The sequence below is a fragment of the Schistocerca serialis genome, chromosome 2, assembly GCF_023864345.2.
Source record: "Schistocerca serialis cubense isolate TAMUIC-IGC-003099 chromosome 2, iqSchSeri2.2, whole genome shotgun sequence".
Lineage (NCBI taxonomy): Eukaryota > Metazoa > Arthropoda > Insecta > Orthoptera > Acrididae > Schistocerca > Schistocerca serialis.
In genome coordinates, this window is record NC_064639.1 from 682,753,507 (window position 1) to 682,780,775 (window position 27,269).

The 27,269-nt window shown below is 40.3% G+C and overlaps 1 protein-coding gene across 6 annotated transcripts in view; it reads left to right on the forward strand.

Annotated features, from left to right (window-relative positions):
- The window catches only part of LOC126457805 (oxidized purine nucleoside triphosphate hydrolase-like), a 167,269-nt gene that overhangs the window by 26,173 nt on the left and 113,827 nt on the right, over nucleotides 1–27,269 (forward strand). For 4 of the 6 annotated variants that reach the window (XM_050094413.1, XM_050094412.1, XM_050094414.1 and 1 more), the window contains 2 exons: nucleotides 13,651–13,796; nucleotides 20,106–20,384. In XM_050094413.1, the coding sequence (XP_049950370.1) occupies nucleotides 13,651–13,796; nucleotides 20,106–20,350 (391 nt within the window). In that variant the 3' untranslated portion in view covers nucleotides 20,351–20,384. Of the gene's footprint in view, nucleotides 1–13,650; nucleotides 13,797–20,105; nucleotides 20,385–27,269 lie in introns of those variants that run through there. The other 2 variants (XM_050094418.1, XM_050094416.1) reach the window with 1 other exon arrangement.

Consider the following 27,269-nt stretch of genomic DNA (forward strand, 5'->3'; position numbering starts at 1 on the left):
GCAGTTTATAAGAGCAACTATATAACTTCACATATTGGAAGATAAAATTTTATGCACTATGACCTCTGTGCGTAGTTCCACAACCACCTAGAGATGTCTGTTAATGTGTGTACTGAGCAAATTTTGAACTTTCTGTGGTAACTTTGGAGAACTTACTGGAGCACGTGACATATGACATCTAGGTTGGGCACGTGAAGTCATTAGTAGTCTGTGACGTAAAGCGAGAGACTGGTTTCTTTCAAGACTGTGATGACTGCCCTGGAAATGGAGGATTGTCTTTACAGACACTTGGCTGGGAAGATGCAGCAGATAACTCTGCAGAAATTACATATGCGACATGGGAGGAAAATAAACTAATTAAGGAAACTGTTGCCTTTGACAATTTCATTGATGAGCTTGGTAAATGGTCAGTGAAATCAATAACACACAAGCATCTGAAGAAATTCCACCACCACCACCACCACCTAGCAGAAGTGAAAGGGTATGTACAGGCTGAAGAACTATGTTTAGTGCTTCACTGTGATTTTACTGAGAACTGGTCTTTAATTCTCCCACAGGAACTACAAGGGCATCATTCGAGTAATGATCAGGTTTCAGTTTTTGCTGGTGTGATGTATTTTCAAAACAAGACCACAAATGTTACAGTTATAAGTGATGACACAGGACATGACTCGGCACATGCCTTGCTAGCAATGTGCAAATTTCTTCAATTGCAAACAGGGGCAGAGAAGATCATCATTATTTCTGATGATGCTCCTAGTCATTTTAAAAATCATTACCAGCTGTTTGAATTGAGTAAGTCACTTGTGCCAACTGATTGGGTATACAGCACTACTTTTCACAGGAAGGGGCCTTGTGATGGTGTAGGAGGCCTGCTGAAGTACCATGCTACAAAACATAATCTTTCCAGACCAAATACAGCTGCGATTCAGAATGCTGAGGATTTTGCGAGATTTGTGAAATCTTAGACATCCACAGCCCTCATTCTTTTGTCCAAAGAGGAAATCAAAGCATTCCGTGAGCAGAAGAAGGAAGAATGGACCAAACAAACTACGCCTGTGAAAGGAATTCAGAAGACACTTTTTGGACTCAAAAGTGATGGGCAAACTCATATTGCATGCACTTTAAAGAGCAAGAAAGAAGAAATTTCATTTGTTTGGGCCAACACCTCAGAAACAGCAGGATAATATTCAGATTCACAACCTGAGAAGGGGGATGTTTGTGGTGTATGTGTATGATCGTGATTGATGGATTGCAGAGATTATAGACACCAGTTATGAGTTAAACGAAATTGTAGTGAACTTTATGCTACCACATGGACCAGCTGCTGGATATAGGTTTCCATCTGAAGGACAACAACAACGCCATCAGTGCTTACTTCCTGTTCACAATGTTTTGAAGATTGTTAAGTGCTCCAATTCCTATTGGTTCAACAGGAAGGCATCACACTATATCAAAGGGAGATCTGAAGCAGTGGAACACGTTTTTAGTTCATTGGCTGGCTGATTTCAGTACAAAACAGAGTCGACAGAAGTTGTATAAATTGAAACAAATACTAACAAAGAGATAGAGGGGCTGGCCAGTACTTACCTCAGCTAAGTACATCCAATAGATACACATAAAACAGAACCGAAAATTTACGTTTCTAGCTTTCGGAACAAATGTTCCTTCATCGGGGAGGAGGGGAACTTTTAAGGTGAGCCCTTTAGGGGTAATTCCAAAGGTTAAGCAGGACCGGAGGAAAAGTATGTGGGATTGCAGTTTGGCTACGGTGAATGCATGTTTCCGGAATGAATGTAAATAATGTGGTATAGGATTAGGGTACATAGTGGGTAACTGGTGGGTAGGGAAATTAAATAACTAAAGTTGAAATAGTAATCATAAGAAGGAATAAAATGCGGAGGGAAGGACGAGAAAGAAAGAAATTGTGTTGGTAACGTTCAATACCAAAGGAAGACCACTAAATAAGAAAAATACGGAAAAAGTTGACCAGACCAAGCAAGTATGTCCAGATCAGGGGAAAAGAACACACGTTGCTTAAAAACAGAGATAGCGAGTGGCGAAAAAAAAGATCGCGCGTGCCGCAAAAGAGATCGCGGGTGGTGCAGAAATGTTCTTGTGGCAGAGAAAGATAGCCAATGGCACAAAAATATCGGCAGCAACAAGAAATCGACGGAAATGGATGATACTGGTAGGTGTGGAAGAGATTGTTGGCTGGAAAACAGCGGATAACGAACGTTAAAACTATGGAATGTTGAATAAATAAATCAATAAATAAAAAAGAGAACAGGACTATAAACGGAACAAGATAATAGGAGGAAGATGAAACCAGCACAGTTGGTGACGAAAATATTTATTTATGTAAATATAAAACACTGAAGAAGAGAAAGTGTTAAGATAACAGACCTAAGTGATAGCTAACAAAAGGGACAAAACAATGAAGGATATTCCTTCTTATGATTACTATTTCAACTTTAGTTATTTAATTTCCCTACCCACCAGTTACCCACTATGTACCCTAATCCTATACCACATTATTTACATTCATTCCGGAAACATGCATTCACCGTAGCCAAACTGCAATCCCACATACTTTTCCTCCGGTCCTGCTTAACCTTTGGAATTACCCCTAAAGGGCTCACCTTAAAAGTTACTCCTCCCCGATGAAGGAACATTTGTTCCGAAAGCTAGGAACGTAAATTTTCGGTTCTGTTTTATGTGTATCTATCGGCTGTACTGAGCCGAGGTAAGTACTGGCCAGCCCCTCTATCTCTTTGTTAGTATTTGTTTCACATCTCATATGAGATTTTCCATTAATCAGTTGTATAAATTGAAACCTTTAAGTCTTTGGACCTTTCATGTACATTTTGGAACCATTTAAAATGCTTGAAAAATGAGTCTCTTAGTCATCTTTCAAAACTAAAATTATGTTAAATAAGGCTAGGTTTTGATTTTTATGAGCATGTTATGTGATAGTGTGGTAATAAAACAGGTTTTATGGATGGCAAAAATTTCAGTTGTTTATAAAACCTGTTCAGCCTAAAAGTGGAAGCTCTCCTTTTCAGGGAATGTAGAACTATATGGTACTAATCAACAGGAAAAAAATCAAATTTTTATGGAATGGCATTTTTGAAAAAAGTTTTTTTCTATAAATTACAAAAAAAGTCCAGAATGCTATAGTAAAAGACCTTTGACAGATAAGTCCACATAGAAGATTTCTTTGTAATCATAAAGCAATTATCTTCCAAATAATAATAATAATAAAAAAAAAAAAAATATATCTAAAACTGTTCGAGAGATACAGCATTTTAAATTTTTTTCCAAAATTCACATCTTCAAAATGGTATACGCAGTGTCATCTTTGGAGGGCTTTATCTTGGGACTGCATTTTTGTATGGTGTACAAAATTCCAATGTTCTTGGTGAATTCTCTGATGGCTTGTTTCTTTTGTGATACAATGTATGATCCCTTAATGTTGCGTACTTATGAACATCCAGTAAATTTTCACTTGAAGGTGAATAAGCAGGCAGATTTGGTCAGTAATATTGAATAAAATGTTGTGTTGAAATATACCAACAGCTTTAGCAGAATTTTATGTATCTACCTTTCGTGAAACACAATGTTTATCGATCATAACACCTGTTTCAAAACTTGTCTGGTACTTCGTCTAGGCTTGACGGTATCTCTTTTCTGATGCATATGTCAAGATTGGAACATAGTATGACCGTTATATAACCTTTTTACTGATTTGGGGTATATCCTTACTCCATATCAGGCTTCTGACACTCTTCTGAAATGCTTCTGCTTTTCTCCCCCACTCATTTATTTCTCCGTCTTTTTTCCATCTTCCTGTATCAGGTTTCCTAGTACTTGAAACTCTCCCTCTCCTCAGTATCGTTCCTCACTAGTTGTTATTCCAGTCGTTCCTCTCTCCTTCTTTCTTGTTGTGATAATCATCTCACTCTTACTTATACTTGATTTCATCCCATATTCTTGTACTGTTCATTCCCATATGTCCAACTGCTCTTGTACTTCCTCCTCCTTATTCCCCCAAATCATCAGATCATCTGCAAACACCATAGCTTTCATTTTCCTTTCACCAATTACTTGTGCTACTGTACTCATTATATCCTCCATCACTACAATGAAGAGTAATGGTGAAAGTACACTTCACTGTCTCAAGCCATTCTTCAGTTCAATCCAGGCTGATCTCTCTCCTCCCACTTTCACACAGTTCACACTTCGATGGTACATTTCCCTTATCCTCCAGATAATCTGTTTTGCTATTCCTCTGTTCTCCAGGGCTTTCCACACTTTGCTTCTATGTACACTATCATGTGCTTTTTCAACGTCCATGAAGGTCATTAGTAGATCTATTTCATATTCATAGCACTGTTCCTGTAGTTGTCATACAGCAAAATTAGACCCACTGTGGACCTTCCTGTTCTGAAGCCATGTTGCTCTTCCCTCATTCTTCCTTCTTAATTTTGCCCAAATTTGTGCTTCCAAAATTTTCTCAAAAATCTTTGCACAATGACTCATCAATGTTATCCCTCCCCAATAGTTCTTGCACTCTTTTCTATTTCCCTTCTTATAGATAGGGACCATTATTCTGTTTTTTTTTCAGTCTTCTGGGATCATTTTCTGTCTCCACTTAATTTTCATTACTTGATATAGCCATTGTATCCCCAGCTCTCCTGCTGCTCTCACCATCTCTACACTTAGCTCATCCAGACCTGGTGACTTCCCTCCCTTTATCTTGCTCATAGCCTCTTACACTTCTCCCCATGTAAGGTCTTTTTTATTTGCTGTTCCTCCTTATTTTCTCCTCTGCTTGTTCCTCATCCAGGTCCCCATTCGGGTTCAGGAGTTCTTCAAAATATTCCTTCCACATCTTCTTGAGTTCCTCCTTATTCTCTACAACTTGTCCACTTTTGTTCACTATTCAAGCATAATCTGTCGTACTGTTCTTCCTCCTACTTTTAATCATACCTTATAATGCCTTTTTTGAACCTTCACTATCTTACTCCATCATTCTGGTCCACTGTTCCATCCACTTTCTTCTTTCTTCCGCCACCACTCTTTTTGCTTCTTTCTGTCTTGCCTGATACTCTTCCCTTGTCTCTACTGTTCTCCTCTTGAACCATACTCTAAAGGCTCTATTCTTCATTTGTACTATATCCTTTGTTTTATCATTCCACCAGGGTGTTTCTTCCATCTCTTTTTGTTGCTTGTCCTCCCACATATTGCTTCCACCGCACATATCAATGTTCCCTTGAATCTACCCCATTTCTCTTCTACCATTTTTGGTTCATCCTTTGGGATGCTTTTCTTTACTACTTGTAGGTACTGTAGCCTGCTTTCTTCCTCCTTCAGCTTCCATACCCTTATACGTCTTTCCTGGTTTTCTGTCCCTTTATTATCCTTAGTCCCTCTCAGGTTCATTACCAGCAAATGGTGGTCGCTATCCAAGGCCTCTGATGGTAATACCTTAATGTCAATGATGGTCCTGTTCGTCTCACTATCATACAGGAAGTAGTCAACTATCGACTTTCTCTTTAAGTCTTGACTGTACCAGGTAATCTTATGGCTCTCCCTTTTCCTGAACCAAGAGTTCCCAACCAGCAAGCCATTCCTTTGACAGAACTCCAATAGTCTTCAAATATTTATTGCCACGAGTGTGGTCAGAACATGAGAGAATTTCATTTATTTGCAGACGTTTAGCTGGAGGTGCATTACAAGGACCAGCCAAGGTTTTGTTAAAGTGCAGTACTCTTGTGGAATTTAAAACAGAGTTTTTGAATGAATATTAGCCTACTAACAAACAAAACAATTTTGTGCAAGATTTCTGCATAGGAGCAAAGTTTAATCCAGGACAACACTCTGCAAAAGAGTTTTGCATACAAATGGGTGTCCAGGCATTTAGACAAAAAGTGAAATCTGAACTTATAAATTGTGGGTCTTGCAAATAAGTTGCCATGGCATAAATGAATAGTTTCGGCACCTAGGGATAAGATTGATAGGTTTATCGAGTATTTTGAGCATGTAACTGAGGTGCAGCATTAACACGGTAATAGACTGGCACAGGGAAACAGGCAGTGTGATAACTAAATGTGCAACACTTGGAGGTACACAAATGGAAAAGAGGCTATTGTGGATGGGGCTGAGGAAGATTACAACACACTGTTCCTCTAGGATGTCAGGAGGCGATTGACCAACCATGAAGGTGTGCACATCTAAGGTGAGTTGGGGTTAGAAAAGTGCAAACATTCAAGAATATTGAAAGCCATGCTGACACAAGGACAAAGGAAAACTTGTCACTGACTTAAAAGACACAGGTGTAAATAAGGTTGGAAGTAAGCATACGCTAGCATAAAAGCTGGGGAAATAGCTAATATGGACCCACCAAGAATCAATCCTATAGACAAAGTAGAAAATGCCATAAACCTAGAGGCTAGGGTCAGTAGAAAAGTTAAGAAGTCATATACCTTGTCAATCCAAAAAGTTTTGAGACTTCATTAATAAAAAATATAGAGGAGGGAAGATGGTGGTTTTAACACTTCTACATAATCCCTCCCCACTTGAGTACAGCACACAGGATGTTTATGCTATGTGAAACTAGATGCACCTTCTTCAGTCTTTTGGTGAACCATCAGAGATCCATTGTGTACTTTGTAGTTTTGTGATAGGTTCTTACTGATAATACCAGTGCGCTAATGACAATTGAAGTTGTGCGCCCTAAAACCACAAAAAAAAAAAAAAAAAAAAAAAAAAAAAAAAAAAAAAAAAACAAAAAAAAACTGATAATACCAGGTCTCGTTACCCATGAAAATTTTTTCCGAAAAGAATTCACCACATTTTTAATCTCAGTCAAGTCATAGCAGGTGTCCACACTTCCTTGTTGTTCATTTGTGAGTCAAGATTTGTGAGACAGATTTCACATACACTTTTCTCTTCTTCAAAACATACTGGAGAATGTCTTGAACTCACGAGTTAGAGATGTTCAGTTCATTGCTCCATTGCGATTTGTGACATGACAGTGTTGACACACTACGGTTGCGCGTCCACTGCTTAACACTGCCTGCTCACAAATGACTTGTCGAATGCACATCAGCTTTCTGCAGTTCTTTATTCAAGCTGCCACTGTAGTTACTGTGTTACATTGGTTATAGGGCAGGAATAAAATCAGTCTCAGAACTTCTTGACAAATGGTGAATAATGGACTGTAAAAAACTGATAAATCAGAAAGTTGTAAGTACACTGTATGTGAAACCACTGACTGAGACACAATAACTGGCAGTATAGAGGGGGAAAAAGAATAAATAGGTTCATTTATCTATGATGGTAATGAAGTTTTGATAGATAGTGTGAAGTTGAGCAAAAAATATTACACTAGTAACAGTTATTACTGGTAACAGGGGAGCACAAGTTATGATGGGGAGCAGTTTTAAGCAAAGGTGCTAGGAACACAACCAAAGTAACAGAAATAATTAAGAGGCTAGTAGATGGTCTGACGTCAGTGAAAAAGTATTCTACAGAAAGTGCAGCTCTAGCAGCACACTGCAGCAGACTTGCAGGACATGTTCACACCATTCCCAAACTGAATGTGGACATGCCTGCAGTTGGTTCAGTTTGTGTTTGTGGACAAGATGAATAATGTAATGGGAGAAAATGTGGAAGACACCATAGTAAATACAAATGTACTTAGTACTGATGCAGAACACTGTCATAGACAAAATAATATAAATGATCTTTTTTAGAGAAAGAAAATGTGATTTCTACATGTAACAGAGCTATTTACCCTGTGGTAGAAATGAAGGTTTCTGGGTAAAACTTACACAGTGGATTCTCCCTTGCATTTTTCAAAGTTTATGTGTGATAAAAATAATATTCTTCAAAATACTCATCAGAGTCATGTCAGTTATCTAATACATATTTTCTGAATTTACTGTGAAGTGTTTAAATATGGCATGAGCATAATTAGGCTACACTGCAGGTCAATCTGTTACGACAGCCTTTGTATGGCAGTCACATTTGTTGGCTTAGCCAGCTCACAACCAGATTATCACCTGTCAACCTAATGTAGATCATGGGCGTGCTATGTATCAGTCCGTCATCACAACCAAGATGTCAGGAGGGGTCCAGTATCACACTCTAGCCATTGCCTGGAATGCCAACTCATTGTCTGATAGAGACTGTATGGGTGGCTTGTAGGTGTTTGCATGTATTTCTGGAATTCATCCCAAATAAGAAAACATTAGTTGTGGTGCCCGTAACTGGCTTGCATGTAGTTGAAGCCATTGGCAAAATTACGAAACCTGGTAAATATTAGGCCTGGCTATCTCCGGAAATAAGAGATGTGTTACATGTCATGCATATTACTCGGTCTACTTTCCCACTTCGCTGATGAAAGTTGCAACCCTCTACCGTTAGAGAGTTCTGAATTATGGTGTGTAACATGGCAGCGTGTAATATAACTATGTCGGTGTGTGGGAAACGGCAACCTGTAATCGAGTTTCGAATTTGAAGAGTCCATCCACACATGGAGCACCCTCTTCTTCAGCACGATGAAGTCAACATACACATGAGTGCTGTGACATCTACAGCAGTCAGACACTTGGGTTCACTGCTATCAACTTGGCCCCCATACAATTTTCAACTTTTTTCAAAACTTAAAGAACACCTTTGAGGACTTCACTTTGATGCTGATGAAGTCGTGCAAGCAGTAGTCAAACGTTCTACAGTGTCGGTATCAACCAAATGGTCTGCCATTGGGAGAAAGGTGTTCACCATTGGAGTGACTGTGTTGAGAAATAAATTTGTTTCATTTAGATAGCTTTAAGAGTTTTCACATAATAAAATTGGAGGCATTACTTTTCAGCATGCCCTCATACAAGTAGAACCTGATCTCTTGTCACAGTTCTTTCAGGGTAAGATGGATTTCAGCAAGTGCTGAGTCTTATTGATGATGGGAGACATGCCACCTGCAGTACTGTTTCTTGGACCAACTAAAGACACAGAGGATGAAGTTGGAGTTACCAATGAGGACCAGGAGGCGAAAGGAATATGTAGAGCAGTATGCCAAATTTGGCACTAAGATTAAAGAATTCGAAGGTGTATCTAATTAGATTGAGAAAAATTTGAAGAAAAGATCTGCGAGATAAAGAATATTTCAGAGGAGGAAGCATTTACTGTAATGTTTGTTTGCCAAAAATTTCAAGCACTATTTGCTTGGATAGCGTGTCATCGTTTACATTGATCATAAGGTCCTCATGTTCTTGAGAATATGTAAGTAGAGGCACACAAGGTTCATGAGATGGACAATATACTTGCAGCAGTTTGGCATTGAAATTTATTGCATCCAGAGGGAAGAAAATGTGGTAGCAAATGGACTAAAGAGAAGCTCAGAGTTGTCAGTTCCCAAGAGACCTAAATACTGATTGAAATGTAGTTCATATGCTCATGTTCATGGAACAAATAAGAGGAAGGCGCATTAAGAAAAGTATGAGAAGTGAATAGAATCAAGGTGATAATTTGAGACTGACGAAAAACTACCTTGAAAACGCTCAGTGCCCAGTTGTTGCTCAATATTATTGCATCTGATGGGGTATATTTTCGTCATGTAGAGCTACCCGTACTTAATAAATATTCAAACATGTGCTGAGAATGTGCTTCAATGGTTTATTACTTGGTATTACAGAAAAGAAGCACAGTTGCCATAGGTAACTTGTAAACAACAAAACAGTAACCAAGGAACAGAATAAACTTAAAAACAAAAGTTATAACTCTAAGGAGTAGGCAACAACATTATTCAGCGCTCCAGGTGGCAGATTCAAACTTGGCGGTTTATGCCATTCATTTGTTGCCGTGCAGTCACTGAATTCACGACACAACTGTATCTATGGAAGGCGCAAACGGAACTAACGTGTGCGGGCACAGCAGTTGACGTGAGTAGCGGTCGCTACACATCTATCGGAATGTACTGTTCCAAAGATAGAAATTAGGTGTTGTAGAATGGGAACCGTGATTTCCATCTCGGCATGTGGTTTATTGGTTTTGCTACATTAATCAGAATATGGACATTATGGAATAAATAAGTGCATAGTTAAAATGAGTAGGAATGTGATTTTTGATAACATACGTAGAAGAGTAGCTAAGAGAATTTGCCATGCGTTGTACTGAAATGCAGGAGGATCTGCAGCGAATTGACGCATGGTGGAGGGAATGGCAATTGAATCTCAATGTAGACAAGTGTAATGTGCTGCGAATACATAGAAAGAAAGATCCCTTATCATTTAGCTACAATATAGCAGGTCAGCAACTGGAAGCAGTTAATTCAATAAATTATCTGGGAGTACGCATTAGGAGTGATTTAAAATGGAATGATCATATAAAGTTGATTGTTGGTAAAGCAGATGCTAGACTGAGATTCATTGGAAGAATCCGAAGGAAATGCAATCCGAAAACAAAGGAAGTAGGTTACAGTACGCTTGTTCGCCCACTGCTTGAATACTGCTCAGCAGTGTGGGATCCATACCACATAGGGTTGATAAAAGAGAGAGAGAAGATCCAACGGAGAGCAGCGCACTTTGTTACAGTATCATTTAGTATTCGCGAAAGCGTTACGGAGATGATAGATAAACTCCAATGGAAGACTCTGCAGGAGAGACGCTCAGTAGCTCGGTACAGGCTTTTGTTAAAGTTTCGAGAACATACCTTCACCGAAGAGTCAAGCAGTATATTGCTCCCTCCTTCGTATATCTTGCGAAGAGACCATGAGGATAAAATCAGAGAGATTAGAGCCCACACAGAGGCATACTGACAATCCTTCTTTCCACGAACAATACGAGACTGGAATAGAAGGCAGAACCGATAGAGGTACTCAGGGTACCCTTCGCCACACGCCTTTAGGTGGCTTGTGGAGTATGGATGTAGATGTAGTTGGGCCAAAAAGTGACGCTAAATAATACCATTATTCAAGGTGATATGTGTACAGTGGTGTAGCAGGAGCCTGAAAACAGCTTTCACATCCCGCAACTACCCTCCCGACCTGGTACAGAAGCAAATAGCTAGAGCCACTTCCTCATCCCCTCAAACCCAGAACCTCCCGCAGGAGAACCCCAAAAGTGCCCCACTTGTGACAGGATACTTTCTGGGACTGGATCAGACTCTGAATGTGGCTCTCCAGCAGGGATACGACTTCCTCAAATCCTGCCCTGAAATGAGATCCATCCTTCATGAAATCCTCCCCACTCCACCAAGAGTGTCTTTCCGCCGTCCACCTAACCTTCGTAACCTCTTGGTTCATCCCTATGAAATCCCCAAACCACCTTCCCTACCCTCTGGCTCCTACCCTTGTAACCGCCCCCGGTGTAAAACCTGTCCCATGCACCCTCCCACCACCACATACTCCAGTCCTGTAACGCGGAAGGTGTACATGATCAAAGGCGGAGCCACGTGTGAAAGCACCCATGTGATTTACCAGCTGATATGCCTACACTTTGAAGCCTTCTATGTGGGAATGACCAGCAACAAACTGTCCATTCGCATGAACGGACACAGGCAGACAGTCTTTGTTGGTAATGAGGATCACCCTATGGCTAAACATGCCTTGGTGCACGGCCAGCACATCTTGGCGCAGTGTTACACCGTCCGGGTTACCTGGATACTTCCCACTGACACCAACCTATCAAAACTCCAGAAATGGGAACTTGCCCTTCAATATATCCTCTCTTCCCGTTACCCACCAGGCCTCAACCTCCGCTAATTTCAAGTTGCCGTCCCTCGTACATCACTTGTCACTCAACAACATCTTTGCCTCTGTACTTCCGCCTCGACTGACATCTCTGCCCAATCTCTTTGCCTTTACATATTTCTGCCTGTGTCTGTATATGTGCGGATGGATATGTGTGTGTGTGCGAGTGTATACCTGTCCCTTTTCCCCCCTAAGTTAAGTCTTTCCGCTCCCGGGATTGGAACGACTCCTTACCCTCTCCCTTAAAACCCACATCCTTTCGTCTTTCCCTCTCTCCTGATGAAGCAATCGTGGGTTGCGAAAGCTTGAAATTTGTGTATATGTTTGTGTGTTTTTTATTGTGTGTATCTACCAGCGCTTTCTCGTTTGGTAAGTCACAGCATCTTTGTTTTTTAATAGGTTTTTCCCATGTGGAATGTTTCTTTCTAAAAGCTAAAGAAGTCTTTGGTTTTAAATACCACGGGAGAGCTAGATTTATGTCCTGCAGTGTCGATCTCGCTGATACTCCATGTCGGAACTGCTCCACCTGAAATCTGTAAAATGTTTATTTCGCTATGAAGATTGTTCGGCACAACTAGGTGCTATGTTATATGATGTGTATGGATTGATGTGTCTAACTTTTTTATCAACAAAAACTTTATTGCTTCTGAGATATTCTTTCGAACAGTATTGACCATGAAAAGATGCAGGCTTGCAGTATCATTCCACACTGCACCTCCGATCAATCATACGTCACGTGATAGCTGAAGAATGTTTGTCAGATCTTTTAAAAAATGAAAAATACACACCTTGAACGTGTATTATTTTCTTGCGTTTGTTTCTTGTGCCATCGACTAACTAAACATTCACAATGGAGCTTAATGGCGTTGCACAACAATAGCGAAATCTCTCCAACGTAATACACATCCGATCTCTGTAATCACTTCACACAGAGTTCTCAAATATACATCTTTGGTTACTTATCCCAGAGAGATACGTCCGTAGCTTGGAATGTCCAATTCTTGCAGGCAGTTTATACTACTCTCGGCATTAATTATTCGCTGCACCTGAATCAAAGCTTTTTACCATTTATGATCCACTACACAGTCCAACAGAAGAGTATAGATTAGGCAAAGGTGGTGCTATGGTTTGGGGGCATTTGACATACTCAGGATATGATCTTGTTATTGTTCTTAGAAAAATGCTAAATGCAGAAGAATATGAACTCATTTTACAGCAGTATGTACTGCATATAATAGAGAAACAGTTTGGAGGTGACAGTTGTTTGTATCAGCATAACAATGCACCCTGTCATTTATCTGCATCAATGGGGCAATGATTTATGGATAATAACATTTGTGTATCCAGAGTTCTGACCTGAAGACAGTGGAACGACTTCAGGATGAGTTAGCATGTCAACTTTGCTGCTACCATTACTAATTTCTATGGTTTCAGCTCTGGAGAAGGAATCGGCAATCATTCATACATGTACCTCATTAAAGGTGTCTCCAGCAGAGTTCAAGCTATCATAGAGGCAAGGGGAGGACACACCCCTTATTAATGTCTATTAATAGATACCCTGTTACTTTTGGTCAGATTAAAGCTTTACTGATTAATTCAGGTCAAAAAGATAGTAATATTTTTATTCACCAGTGTACCCTGTTGATGGATGATAGAACAAGCTGTTGCATATGACTGTCAGAGAGCAAAACTAGCCTTACACTGAAAATATACTAATCAACTCGTGTCTAATGTAAAACTTTCATTACTTTTGGTGGAATGGTGTGGTGGCTTGTTTTGTGGAAGACAATTACAAGTTCTCATCAAGGGAGACCCTGTAATATCAATAGAGATACTGCAAGTACTTTCTGGTTTACCAGATTGTTTGGTGATTTGATACCTTTTCAAAATTTCAGAGAATTGCAAGAAGAAAGTGGATTGACAGCAATAGATTTGGAACATGTAGGAGTAATAGAGTTTGAATTTGTGGGTGACATGACAATTCTAGAGGTACATGTGTTTAAAACCCATAAATGGTCAGGAAATGTCTCAGAATCAGATGGTATGTATATGTTAAAAATTTATTAGTTACGTTTAGTAGAAGAGGAATGCCATCACTACTTTAAGTTTATTTTAGTGTATGGCTAATTTGAATCATAATAGCGCACATAATAAGACGACAGAAGTATTCACTCAGTTTAAAGAGTGATTTTTCAGATATGTATTGTAATTCTGAGAGTTAACCAATTTGTTGTCTGTTTTCCTTTCCTTTTTCTGTTTTCCAATGCTTTGTAACTAATTTTTCATTAGTGTGAACACACCACCACATCTGCTATAAAATGTTTTTATACTGAAGGAAGGAAGGGATATGTAAGTGTACATCTAATAGACTAATGAAATGTATTGTGAATACGATTATGACCAGCTGTGCAATTGATTAGTGACAGATGAAAATTTGCACCAGACCGCGGCTCGATTCCTGATTTCTTGCTAAGTGCATGTGGTCATCGTAACCACTTTGGCTGTGCGTACATGCTCGCAGACCAATCCAGACTTCCATATGTCACTGTGTCCACATCTCATGCTCACACCTATTCCTGTGATTCCTGCACAGGGAGAGACATTATTATTCTCAATGTTTTTCCTTGGTATGGCATGAAAAAAAGCTTGGCAATGTTTGGATTTCTGTGTCTGTAGTCTAATACCAGGTCCTCCAGACATGCATGCTAGTTAATTAGTTGGTTAGTTACATGTTCCATAGATCATTTGAATGATTCTTTTATTGGAATTATGTGAAATGAGTCAGTTTACAGGATATGCCAACAATCTAAAGCCGTATTAAATTAACAAAATGTATTCGCAAATTGTGAATATGACTATACACCAGCTGTACAAATGGGTAGTGACAGATGAAAATTTGTGCCAGTTGGAACTTGAAACCAGGTTTCCTGCTTAATGCAAGTGGTTGCCTTAATGACTGTGGCTCTCCGTGCACACTTCTTGGAGTGACCCAAACTTCCATTTGTCGTGGTGTTCATGTTCATGCCACAGCAAGGCAAAGTGATGGGAATACCACTCCCTCTCCCTGCACAGGAATTGTAAGAATATGTGTGTATGTGAGAATGGGACATGGACACTGTGGCACATGGAAGTTTGGGTTGATCTGGGAGGAGTGCATGGTTAGCCTGGCAACTACTCACATGAAAGGCTCAGTCAAACAAAGTATGGGCTACCTGCATGGTCAGAATGCACTGTTACCCACTGTGGTTGGCTGTTCTCCAACAGAGCACAGGCAGGATGCAGCGATCCAGTTATTGAGCTGTGCTCATTGCGATTGTCAGCTGCTGTGCAGTAAGTCACAGTTCTGATGACAAACTGAACAAAGTTTTACAACCACTGTATTTATGACAACCAACATAAGAAATATGGAAGAAAACTGAGATAAGGCTTCATGGAATGATGGCAGTTTCCTAACTGCGTTGGTAGCATAGATGAGAATCATGTTGAGATGAAGTGTCCTAAAAACAATGACTCAAATCATTTTTGTTACTTTTTTTTCAGTTGTCGTGCTTGAAGTTGCTGACCACGATTACAGTTTTTTTGCTATTGGTGCGGGCAGCTCTGACAGATACACTGACATCAAAATTTTTTAAACTGTGTTTTTTCCATGAATTCATACATGGCTGATGTGTTTTGTCTCCAAAACCATTGCCATGAACAAACACGCCCTTCCTTCATTTGCTGACTGGTGATAGAGGGTTTTAATTTCAGATATGTCTGATTCCTCCTTAACCCGAATCAGGAGCCTTAGAAGGCAATTATCAATAAACAGACAAATACTGTATGCAAGGGTCATCTGTGATGGAAAATGCTTTTGGTATATTCGCTCAAAAGTGGCAACTCTTTTTAAGATCTACAGACATACAAATTGATACTGCAAAAGCTGTTGTCAAAACAGCATGTTGTCTAGGAACTTCATAGACAAACTGCATATCTATTGACAGAGAGGAACAGCCTGGTGACAAATGAACTAATGCTTTCCAGAATGAGATTTTCACTCTGCAGCGAAGTATGCGCTTATATGAAACTTCCTGGCAGATTAAAACTGTGTGCCCGACTGAGACTCGAACTCGGGACCTTTGCCTTTCGCGGGCAAGTGCTCTACCATCTGAGCTACCGAAGCACGACTCACGCCCGGTACTCACAGCTTTATTTCTGCCAGTATCTCGTCTCCTACCTTCCAAACTTTACAGAAGCTCTCCTGCAAACCTTGCAGAACTAAGCAGGAGAGCTTCTGTAAAGTTTGGAAGGTAGGAGACGAGATACTGGCAGAAATAAAGCTGTGAGTACCGGGCGTGAGTCGTGCTTCGGTAGCTCAGATGGTAGAGCACTTGCCCGTGAAAGGCAAAGGTCCCGAGTTCGAGTCTCGTTCGGGCACACAGTTTTAATCTGCCAGGAAGTTTCAACTAATGATTTCTCAAACATGCATCGTGTGGCTCTGCTTATGCTTTGCAAGACCATTTTCTGAACTGTTCCTTAGTAATAAGTTGTGAAGTGACAATATCTTCACACCTGTTATAAAGGATGTGTTTGTAGCTTAAATTATACTACAATGTCACCACTAGTTTGCATAAGCATATTACAATTTCAACTGAACTATATTTTAAATTACAATATTCATCTAATACTGTAACCAGTATATAATGCAACAATGCATTTACTTACAAAGAAAGAAAATTCCTTTTTAATTTAGACATGTACCTATTTCCTTTCATGTTCCAGCCTTTCTTTATCACATTTTTATAATGAATGTGTTGTATATTGTACAGAAGTACATTTGCATGTACTAAGTCTTTCGCTTCTTCCACCATCTTGTCAGCACTTGCCCGCTGAGGTCTCTCTAGAAAAACACAACCTGCCCACTACCCATTTACCCATTGCGGGCGAGGGTAGTCTAGTGTAGGTGCGCATCTCCTGTTTGACCGGGACAGTGCCACAGCATGGAACACAGAGGCCACAGCAGCTGCCTGCATGTGCAGCCTGCTCCCTGTTTGACAGAACCTTAAGCAGTACAAATTTATATTTTGTTGATTTAATATGGCTGTAGAATGTCAGTGGTGCCTGTTCTTTCCAACATTCATGCATGTTTGAAGGAAGCTGCAGTAGACTAGGTAGACACTGAACAAACAGCCATTGCCAACCTGTATATCTAGCATATTCAAATTATTTTGTTGGAAACAGTGAAAAGGGTGTAAAACAAAATTTCTTTTGTATACTGTACTCTTCATACATTATCAACTTTGAATTCATTGTTACTGAGGCTTCTGAAAACTACATATGCTAACACCATTTTTTGCATTGTTTTAGTTGGTGGTGATGTAGCCCCCTGCCAAGATTTTTCATTTTACTGGCATTACATTTATTAGTTGGTGCTATGTTCTATTTGCTTAGCCATATGAACAGTAAGCTGCAATCCATTGTACAGCCCAACATATTTTAGTTTGCTGATCATGGTACACTTTCCACCTTCTAATACCATGTCACCCTCACAACACCCCCACAACGACCCCATTAAGTTTTATTTACATTCCCTCCGCAAACATGCCTTTGCCCTAGCCAGATTACGCTCCCATATTCTATTTTCTCAGGCTTGTCTGACATTTGGCATTACCCCCAAAGGCCTCACACTTAAAGTTCCCATCTCTGGCTGCAACCCTTACTGTTTGTGTTTCTATCGACCTGCCAGCACTTTCGTATGGTAAGTCACATCATCTTTGTTTTTAAATATATTTACTTATTATTTATCTTGATTTATGGCTAACTTAATAAATACCAGTATCATACAGTCTTTAATGAATGGTACTGATATCATGCATTTCATTACGTCTGCCTCTATTTCACTTACAGGTTTTTTGTATGTACTCTATTTGAAATTATTATTATTCTGCTGCAATGTTTTGATGTAAATAACCTTTCCTTGAGCACACTGCAACTAGAAGTAAGTTGAAAATATATTTGCCTTGAGATCTGAAGTGGGTTTGGGAAGGTGTAGGGATAGAAAATAGGGGTGGCAGGAGGGGAGTCAGCACTGTCCAGCAGAGCATGCAGGGACTAGATTGTGATCAGACAAGACAGCCTGATACGGCGTCAGGGGGCTGTGGAGGAGGGAGGGATGGCAGTAACTGGGAAAGGAAAAGGAGGGCATCAGAAAAGAGGAAAAGACCGGTGGTGTTGGCAGAGAGCAGAGGACAGTGAGTGGAGCAGGGGGTGGCAGTGGGAGGGGGGGGGGGGGGGTTTGGGGGATGTGAATTGGGAGGTGATAGGACAGAGGGGGCAGAAAGTATTTGGTGGAGGGTGTGGGGACAGTAGATTACCTTAGGTTGAGGCCAGGATGATTTCATAAGGAAAACTCCCAACTGCACAATTCAGAAAAGCTGGTGATGGAGGGGAGGATCGAGATGGCCCAGTTTTTCAAACAGCCATTCAGATCAAGCATTTATGTTCGGCTGCAGGTTGTGTCACAGGGTGGTCCCCTTTGTTCTTGGCCGCAGTTTCCCAGTGGCCATTAACCCTATAGACAAATATGAAAAGCTGTGCTGTGGTTGCAGGAGAGCTGATGTATGACAAACCCCAAATCCCTGGTCTGGTTCAGGTCCGTTGATGCTATCCGCAGGGCCAAGACACCCTATCTTCATTCCTTCACAGCCTCAAAATGTCCTCTCCAATCTGCTTCATCTGGTCGTCCTCAACCCAGTGTGCCACCTTTCTAGATGTTGAACTCCTCTCTGATGACTTCATCCACACCTCAGTCCAGATTAAATGCACCAACCACCAACAGTACTTGCATTTTGACAGCTGCCATCCCTTTCACACCAAAAAATCTCTCTTATGCAGCCTTACCACCTGGGGGTAGCATATTTGCAGTGATAAGAGCTCCGTGGCCCAGTATGCTGAATGTCTCATAAAGGTCTTCAAAGACAGGCACTATATCCCACACCTAGTTTACAAACAGATTTTCCATGTCATATGCCCCCCCCTCCTCCCCTCCTCCCTCCCAATCCTCTCACCAACCTCAAACACCAGCTACAACTGAACTAAATCCTTCGTCAGGACTCTGATTATCTATCATCATGCCCTGAAATTAGTGACATCCTACCCAAGATCCTTCCCACTCCTCCTAACGTGGTGTTCTATCACCCTCCCTACCTCTGCAACTTTCTGTCCATCCCTATGCCATTCCCAATCACAACCTCATGCCACAGGCTTATCTTAGCCCATCAGAGCCTGGGCCATCTGTGAAAGCTGTTCCATCATACATCAGCTTTGCTGCAAACATAGCACACTTTTTATATTGGTATGACTATCAACCAGCTGTCCACCAGAATGAATGGCCACTGCCAAGCTGTGGCCAAGAAGTAAGTGCACCATCCTGTGGCACAACATGCATCTGATCATAAGATGCTTAATATCAGTGGTTGCTTCAAAATGTGGACCACCTGGATCCTCCCCTCCCCAACCAGCTACTCTGAACTGTGCAGATTGGGGTTATCTTTACAAAACATTCTCCACTCTGGAAATAATCTACGCCACAATCTAAGCTAATGTACTGTCCCCGCACCCTCCATCCAACAGTTTCTGCCTCTCTGTCTCATAACTTCCTCCCAGTTCACATCCCCCACCCTTCTTGTGCTCCACTCTGCTATTGCCACCAGTCTTTTCCCCTTCTTTGGCTGTTCTCCTTTTCCACTCCCCATCCACCTCCCTCCTCCACAGCACCCGATACCACACTATGCAGCCTTGTCTGGCCACCATCTACTCCTTGCACACTCTATCAGGCAGTGCTGACTCCTCTTCTCCCACACATATCTTGTTATCCCTCTCCCTTCCCCACCCTACTCCCTTCTTCTGCTCAACATGACATCAACGCATTCTGGTCGCAGCAATGGGGAGAGCAGTCATATAGGCATGAGGTGTGTTTGCTTTTGTGAGTATGTGTGTGCGTGTGTGTTTCCTTTTCTTTTATGAAGTCGGTTTTGGCTGCAAACTCGGTGTGTAAGTCTTTTTTTTTTTGCGCCTGTCTGCAACTCAACTTATCGTCTTTATAGTGATTAGCAGTCTATTCTTTTCGTAATATTATTAATATTCCAACCAGAACTTTTCATTGTTTGATGTTGTTGAAATCTGTCCCAGTAGAATACTGTCCCTTATTTGTACTTTTTTTTATGTCATCTCCCTGATCTTTAACTGGTAGTAAGCTGATTGAGACAAATGGTGGGTTTCATAGTCTCCTAGCTCATACATTAGTATAACATAGTAGCAGTTGCACTACTGTTGTAGTACACTATCTTATATTCTTATTCTGCTTTTCAAGTACTTCATGAAGAAAATAGTGAAGCAGTCCCTGGCCGATTGTGGGTACCATCTACAATTCCTATTTGGAGATACTGTGTTAAGTTTCATTTGCATGAAACATGCAAGTCTTGGTCAAGGAGAGAGCTAGAAAATAATGTTGACAAATGCACTACCATATTCTCTGATGAGCGGTGTCAGACTGACTGCTGCCAGCACTTTACATTTCATCTGTTGAATGCCATTCGTTCTGAGCCCATTTCTTGATGTAATTATGTAATACATAATACAGTCTTATGTAATAAATAGTATGCAAGTGAATATTTGTTTAAAATATGTTAAATAACTTTCTTGAAGTTTTCCTGGCAGATTGAATATTCCAACATTTGTCAGGCAGGCGTGCATCCTGGATATTTTTAATTCATGTTCTGATATTTTGGTTGACAACCTTTCAGCCACTCTCAAGGTGAGTTACTTGCAAGTTTTTAAATCACTTTACACACTGTGGAGTAAACAAACTTGTGTCAGAGATAGCACTGTAGGTAACAAGTGCATCAGTCATAGATTAAACTTGACATGTCCAAAAGTAAACCAAAGCAAGTGCAGAATCAACAAATCCTCAGTGTTTAATAAGTATGTTGTTGATAATTTTCGATGGCATGAATACTGACCCCCCCATGAACCCTGGACCTTGCCGTTGGTTGGGAGGCTTGCGTGCCTCAACGATGCAGATAGCAGTACCATAGGTGCAACGACAACGGAGGGGTATCTGTTGAGAGGCCAGACAAATGTGTGGTTCCTGAAGATGGCAGCAGCCTTTTCAGTAGTTGCAGGGGCAACAGTCTGGACGATTGACTGATCTGGCATTGTAACGCTAACCAAAACGGCCTTGCTGTTGTGGTACTGCGAACGGCTGAAAGCAAGGGGAAACTACAGCCGTAATTTTTCCCGAGGGCATGCAGCTTTACTGTATGGTTAAATGATGATGGCGTCCCCTTGGGTAAAATATTCCGGAGGTAAAATAGTCCCCCATTCGGATCTCCGGGCGGGGACTACTCAGGAGGACGTCGTTATCACGAGAAAGAAAACTGGCATTCTACGGATCGGAGCGTGGAATGTCAGATCCCTTAATCAGGCAGGTAGGTTAGAAAATTTAAAAAGGGAAATGGATAGGTTAAAGTTAAATATAGTGGGAATTAGTGAAGTTCGGTGGCAGGAGGAACAAGACTTCTGGTCAGGTGAATACAGGATTATAAATACAAAATCAAATAGGGGTAATGCAGGAGTAGGTTTAATAATGAATAAAACAAATAGGAGTGCGGGTAAGCTACTACACACAGCATAGTGAACGTGTTATAGTGGCCAAGATAGACACGAAGCCCATGCCTACTACAGTAGTACAAGTTTATATGCCAACTAGCTCTGCAGATGATGAAGAAATTGAAGAAATTTATGATGAGATAAAAGAAATTATTCAGGTAGTGAAGGGAGATGAAAATTTAATAGTCATGGGTGACTGGAATTCGACAGTAGGAAAAGGGAGAGAAGGAAACATAGTAGGTGAATATGGATTGGGGCTAAGAAATGAAAGAGGAAGCCGTCTGGTAGAATTTTGCACAGAGCATAACTTAATCATAGCTAACACTTGGTTCAAGAATCATAAAAGAAGGTTGTATACATGGAAGAATCCTGGAGATACTACAAGGTATCAGATAGATTATATAATGGTAAGACAGAGATTTAGCAACCAGGTTTTAAATTGTAGGACATTTACAGGGGCAGACATGGACTCTGACCACAATCTATTGGTTATGAACTGTAGATTAAAACTGAAGAAATTGCAAAAAGATGGGAATTTAAGGAGATGGGACCTGGATAAACTGACTAAACAAGAGGTTGTACAGAGTTTCAGGGAGGGCATAAGGGAACAATTGACAGGAATGGGGGAAACAAATACAGTAGAAGACGAATGGGTAGCTCTGAGGGATGAAGTAGTGAAGGCAACAGAGGATCAAGTAGGTAAAAAGACGAGGGCTAGTAGAAATCCTTGGGTAACAGAAGAAATATTGAATTTAATTGATGAAAGGAGAAAATCTAAAAATGCAGTAAATGAAGCAGGTAAAAAGGAATACAAACGTCTCAAAAATGAGATCGACAGGAAGTGCAAAATGGCTAAGCAGGCATGGCTAGAGGACAAATGTAAGGATGTAGAGACTTATCTCACTAGGGGTAAGATAGATACAGCCTACAGGAAAATTAAAGAGACTTTTGGAGAAAAGAGAACCACTTGTATGAATATCAAGAGCTCAGATGGAAACCCAGTTCTAAGCAAAGAGGGGAAAGTAGAAAGGTGGAAGGAGTATATAGAGCGTCTATACAAGGGCGATGTACTTCAGGGCAATATTATGGAAATGGAAGAGGATGTAGATGAAGATGAAATGGGAGATATGATACTGCATGAAGAGTTTGACAGAGCGCTGAAAGACCTGAGTTGAAACAAGGCCCCGGAAGTAGACAACATTCCATTAGAACTACTGACGGCCTTGGGAAAGCCAGTCCTGACAAAACTCTACGATCTGGTGAGCAGAATGTACGAGACAGGCGAAATACCCTCAGACTTCAAGAAGAATATAATAATTCCAATCCCAAAGAAAGCAGGTGTTGACAGATGTGAAAATTACCGAACTATCAGTTTAATAAGTCACAGCTGCAAAATACTAACGCGAATTATTTACAGACGAATGGAAAAAATGGTAGAAGCCGACCTTGGGGAAGATCAGTTTGGATTCCATAGAAATTTTGGAACACGTGAGGCAATACTGACCTTACGACTTATCTTAGAAGGAAGATTAAGGAAAGGCAAACCTACGTTTCTAGCATTTGTAGACTTAGCAAAAGCTTTTGACAATGTTGACTGGAATACTCTCTTTCAAATTCTAAAGGTGGCAGGGGTAAAATACAGGGAGCAAAAGGCTATTTACAATTTGTACAGAAACCAGATGGCAGTTATAAGAGTCGAGGGGCATGAAAGGGAAGCAGTGGTTGGGAAGGGAGTGAGACAGGGTTGTAGCCTCTCCCCGATGTTATTCAATCTGTATATTGAGCAAGCAGTAAAGGAAACAAAAGAAAAATTTGGAGTAGATATTAAAATCCATTGAGAAGAAATAAAAACTTTGAGGTTCGCCGATGACATTGTAATTCTGTCAGAGACAGCAAAGGACTTGGAAGAGCAGTTGAACAGAATGGACAGTGTCTTGAAAGGAGGATATAAGATGAACATCAACAAAAGCAAAACGAGGATAATGGAATGTAGTCGAATTAAGTCGGGTGATGCTGAGGGAATTAGATTAGGAAATGAGACACTTAAAGTAGTAAAGAAGTTTTGCTATTTTGGGAGCAAAATAACTGATGATGGTTGAAGTAGAGAGGATATAAAATGTAGACTGGCAATGGCAAGGAAAGCGTTTCTGAAGAAGAGAGATTTATTAACATCGAGTATAGATTTAAGTGTCAGGAATCCTTTTCTAAAAGTATTTGTATGGAGTGTAGCCATGTATGGATGTGAAACATGGACAATAAATAGTTTGGACAAGAAGAGAATAGAAGGTTTCGAAATGTGGTGCCACAGAAGAATGTTGAAGATTAGGTGGGTAGATCACATAACTAATGAGGAGGTATTGAATAGGATTGGGGAGAAGAGAAGTTTGTGGCACTACTTGACTAGAAGAAGGGATTGGTTGGTAGAACATGTCCTGAGGCATCAAGGGATCACAAATTTAGCATTGGAGGGCAGTGTGGAGGGTAAAAATCGTAGAGGGAGACCAAGAGATGAATACACCAAGCAGATTCAGAAGGATGTAGGTTGCAGTAGGTACTGGGAGATGAAGGAGCTTGCACAGGATAGATTAGCATGGAGAGCTGCATCAAACCAGTCTCAGGACTGAAGACCACAACAACATGAATACAGAATATTTCCTTTGAGAGAGTAGACATGAAATGACAGGTTTCCATGATTTGTTGAGCAGGAAACCCATGTCTCGGTTGAGCAGGTTGTCTGGTAATTGTATTTCCAGAGCTTCCTTGACCACCGAACCCCATTAGGATGACGTTGTGGCCAGTATCTTAGCTTTATCACAATTCATGGAATGGCCAGTGGAAACGCAATTGTCAGCCCCTCCTGATTTATTAGACTGCAGAAGGCAGGTATACTGCAGGAGTTAAATGTGACATTCTTTTAGAGTTCATATTGTTTGTCCTATGTACCTTTTATTACACTCTCACAGAATTTTGATATGTGGCTGCCTTTTGTAAAAGATCATCCATTGCAGATTCCAGAAGAGCTGCTATCTTGGCTGTTGGAAAGAAGATCATATCCACTTTATGCTTCTTCACTGTTCTTGCTACTTTTGGTTAAATATTTCCCACATTCAGTACAAAAACCGTAGAGTTTACATCTCTTTCTTCTTGCTCTTCTTTTGGTTGGTGTGGGGTGTGTGCTTAAAGACACTACATGTGCCCTAGATACTAAATCTAAGTAAATTCATAGTTTGTGGAGGATGCTGGCAGCTAGATGCTTGCAGTTATAGATTGGTATGAGTGGGCTTACTGTTAATGCTGTTTCCTAAAAACCTGTCTTCCTTATGTTGAACTAATACATCCAGGAACAACAGACAGCAATTCATTTTTCATTCCATTGTAACTTTGATATTTTCATGAATTTCATTAAGACTGCCAATGCTCTTAAGTTTACATGTAAAGCAAGTTTGGCACAGGTTAAAGATAAAGAAAGAATCAGTTACACTCAAAGTTGGATTTGATCTCAGAAGAGTTTTTTCACTTACACCTCAAGATAACTGCTAGCCTCTCTCGTATTACATGGGAACGGGCTGATGGCATAACTTGTCCAAAATCACACTGGACCAATCAAAACTCTATCGTCTGCAAGGCAAGTTGCAAAGTTTGACTGCCTGAGTGCTGGGTCTCGGTAAGAAACGTCTTTTAAATGTTCAGTTTTTAATCTATCGAATAGGAACCTGAACAACTCGACGTTCGCTGTTGTAGGAAAGGGCTTGAATTTTGCTCCTACACCGAAACCTCTGCCATTAACATCTTTTATCAAAGGAATTTAAGAAGCCATTAGAAAATTATCTGATGACACTGCTGGAGAAACAAAGCATGAAGAAAGTCAAGCACAAACAAGGTACTATCCACACAAAAAAAGCAGCATATCCTTGTCTGAAAGAGCTGCAGTTTGTAAACTCCAGATTGATTCCCAGATGGCAGCCCTACCTGCAGATAAAGGAATGTCACTGTTTTGCTGCTGAAAGGCAGGTACATAGAGAAAATGTACAATGTACTTAATAATACAACATATTGTAAGATTGACAAGGACTGCTCCACTGCACGTGTTCAAAGAACACTTCTGAATTCCAACTTTCTATCCAAGTAAGTTATTAGCAGATTGAAGGGACACAGCTCTGTTCCACCAAGATTATACAGCCTTCCAAAGGTCCATAAAATAATACATAAATAAAAACAAAAAATGGTTCAGAAGAAAATGAAGTTATTAACCACACTGGGAGCAGATACTAAAAGCATTGATGTTTAGATGAATAGTAACATTGAAGCACCTACTTATTGATTGGCCAAGTATTTAGCCTCATTGTTGACACCTTTTGTAGGTAAATATGAACGTCCTATCCATAAATCACCCAGTTTTATTAGTAGGTTAAAAATTTTGAAACTTAACAGTTCTGATTTATTAGTCAGCTTTGACGTCATTTCCTTATTCACCAAGTACCTAATACTGACTCGCTTTCACTGATCAGCAGCAAGTTTGAGGCAGACAAAATGGCATTATTTGAGCATGCACTAACCTCCATTTTCTTTTTATTTGATAGCAAATATTTTGAAGAGATTGACAGTGTTGCCATGAGCAGTCCTCTCTCTAATTTATTTACAGAGGATTTCGAAGAAAAAGCAGTCAACTCTGCACTGTGTTGTGGAGAGATGGCAGTGACACATTCATGGTTTGGCAAAGACAAATTGGTCAAGTTTCTTGAACATCCTAACTTCACCCATAAAAATATCAAATTTGGAATGGAATGGGAAATGTTTTAGTGTGACTTATGGAAAATGGGTTTCTAGGACATGGCATTAACCTGGAGCCCACTCACACCAACTATAATTGCAGGCATCTAGTTTTCACCGTCCTTCACATACTATGAGTGTACTTAAAACTTAGTATGCAGGCTCATGTAGTGTCTGATGCTGACAGCCTACAGAGTGAACTGATACACTTGAAAGAAATATTCCATAAGAATGGATATTCAAAACATCAAATTAAGAAAGTTCTACATGTGCATACGCCACACCAACTGAAAAGGAGCAAGAACGAAGAGTTGCAAGTCTATGATCTTTCTACTGTATGTGGGAAATATTTCATCAAAAGTGCAAAAATAATGAAGAAGCATAAAGAGGACGTGATCTTCCATCCACCGGTGAAGACGACAGCTCTTCTGGAATCTGTGAAGGATAATCTGCTTTTATAAAAGGTGGCATTTGTGAAATTCCACGTGAGTGTGATAATGGGTACATAGGACAAACAATACACACTGTAAAAGAACATTGCATTGAACATCAGCAATATACCCACCATCTGCAGTCTAATAAATCTGTAGTGACTGAACATTATGTTTCCACAGGGCATTCCATGGATTATGATAAAGTTAAGATACCGACCACAGCCTCACCTTACTTGAGTTCAGTGGTCAAGGGAGCAGTGGAAACACACAATTTGCTCAACAGAGACGAGCGTTTCCAGCTCAACAAATTATGGAAACCCCTTATTTCACATCTTCACTCTCAAAGTAAATATTCTAAGTCTCCATGTCATCCATAATGATCAACAACACATGGATTACACACTGTGAATCTGCTGATTCGGCACTTGCTTTGTTTAATTTTTAGATGCATCAGTTTTAATCGATGACTGATGCCCTTGTTAGCAACAGCACTCTCTCTGACACAAGCACGTTTACCCACACTGCATAAAGTGATTTAAAAGCTTGCAAGCAACTCACCTTGAGAATGGCTGAAAGGTTGTCAGCAGAAGTATCGCAATATGAATTAAAAATGTGCTGGATGCACATCCAAAAAATGGTGGATTAAGTTAACGCCTGTATGA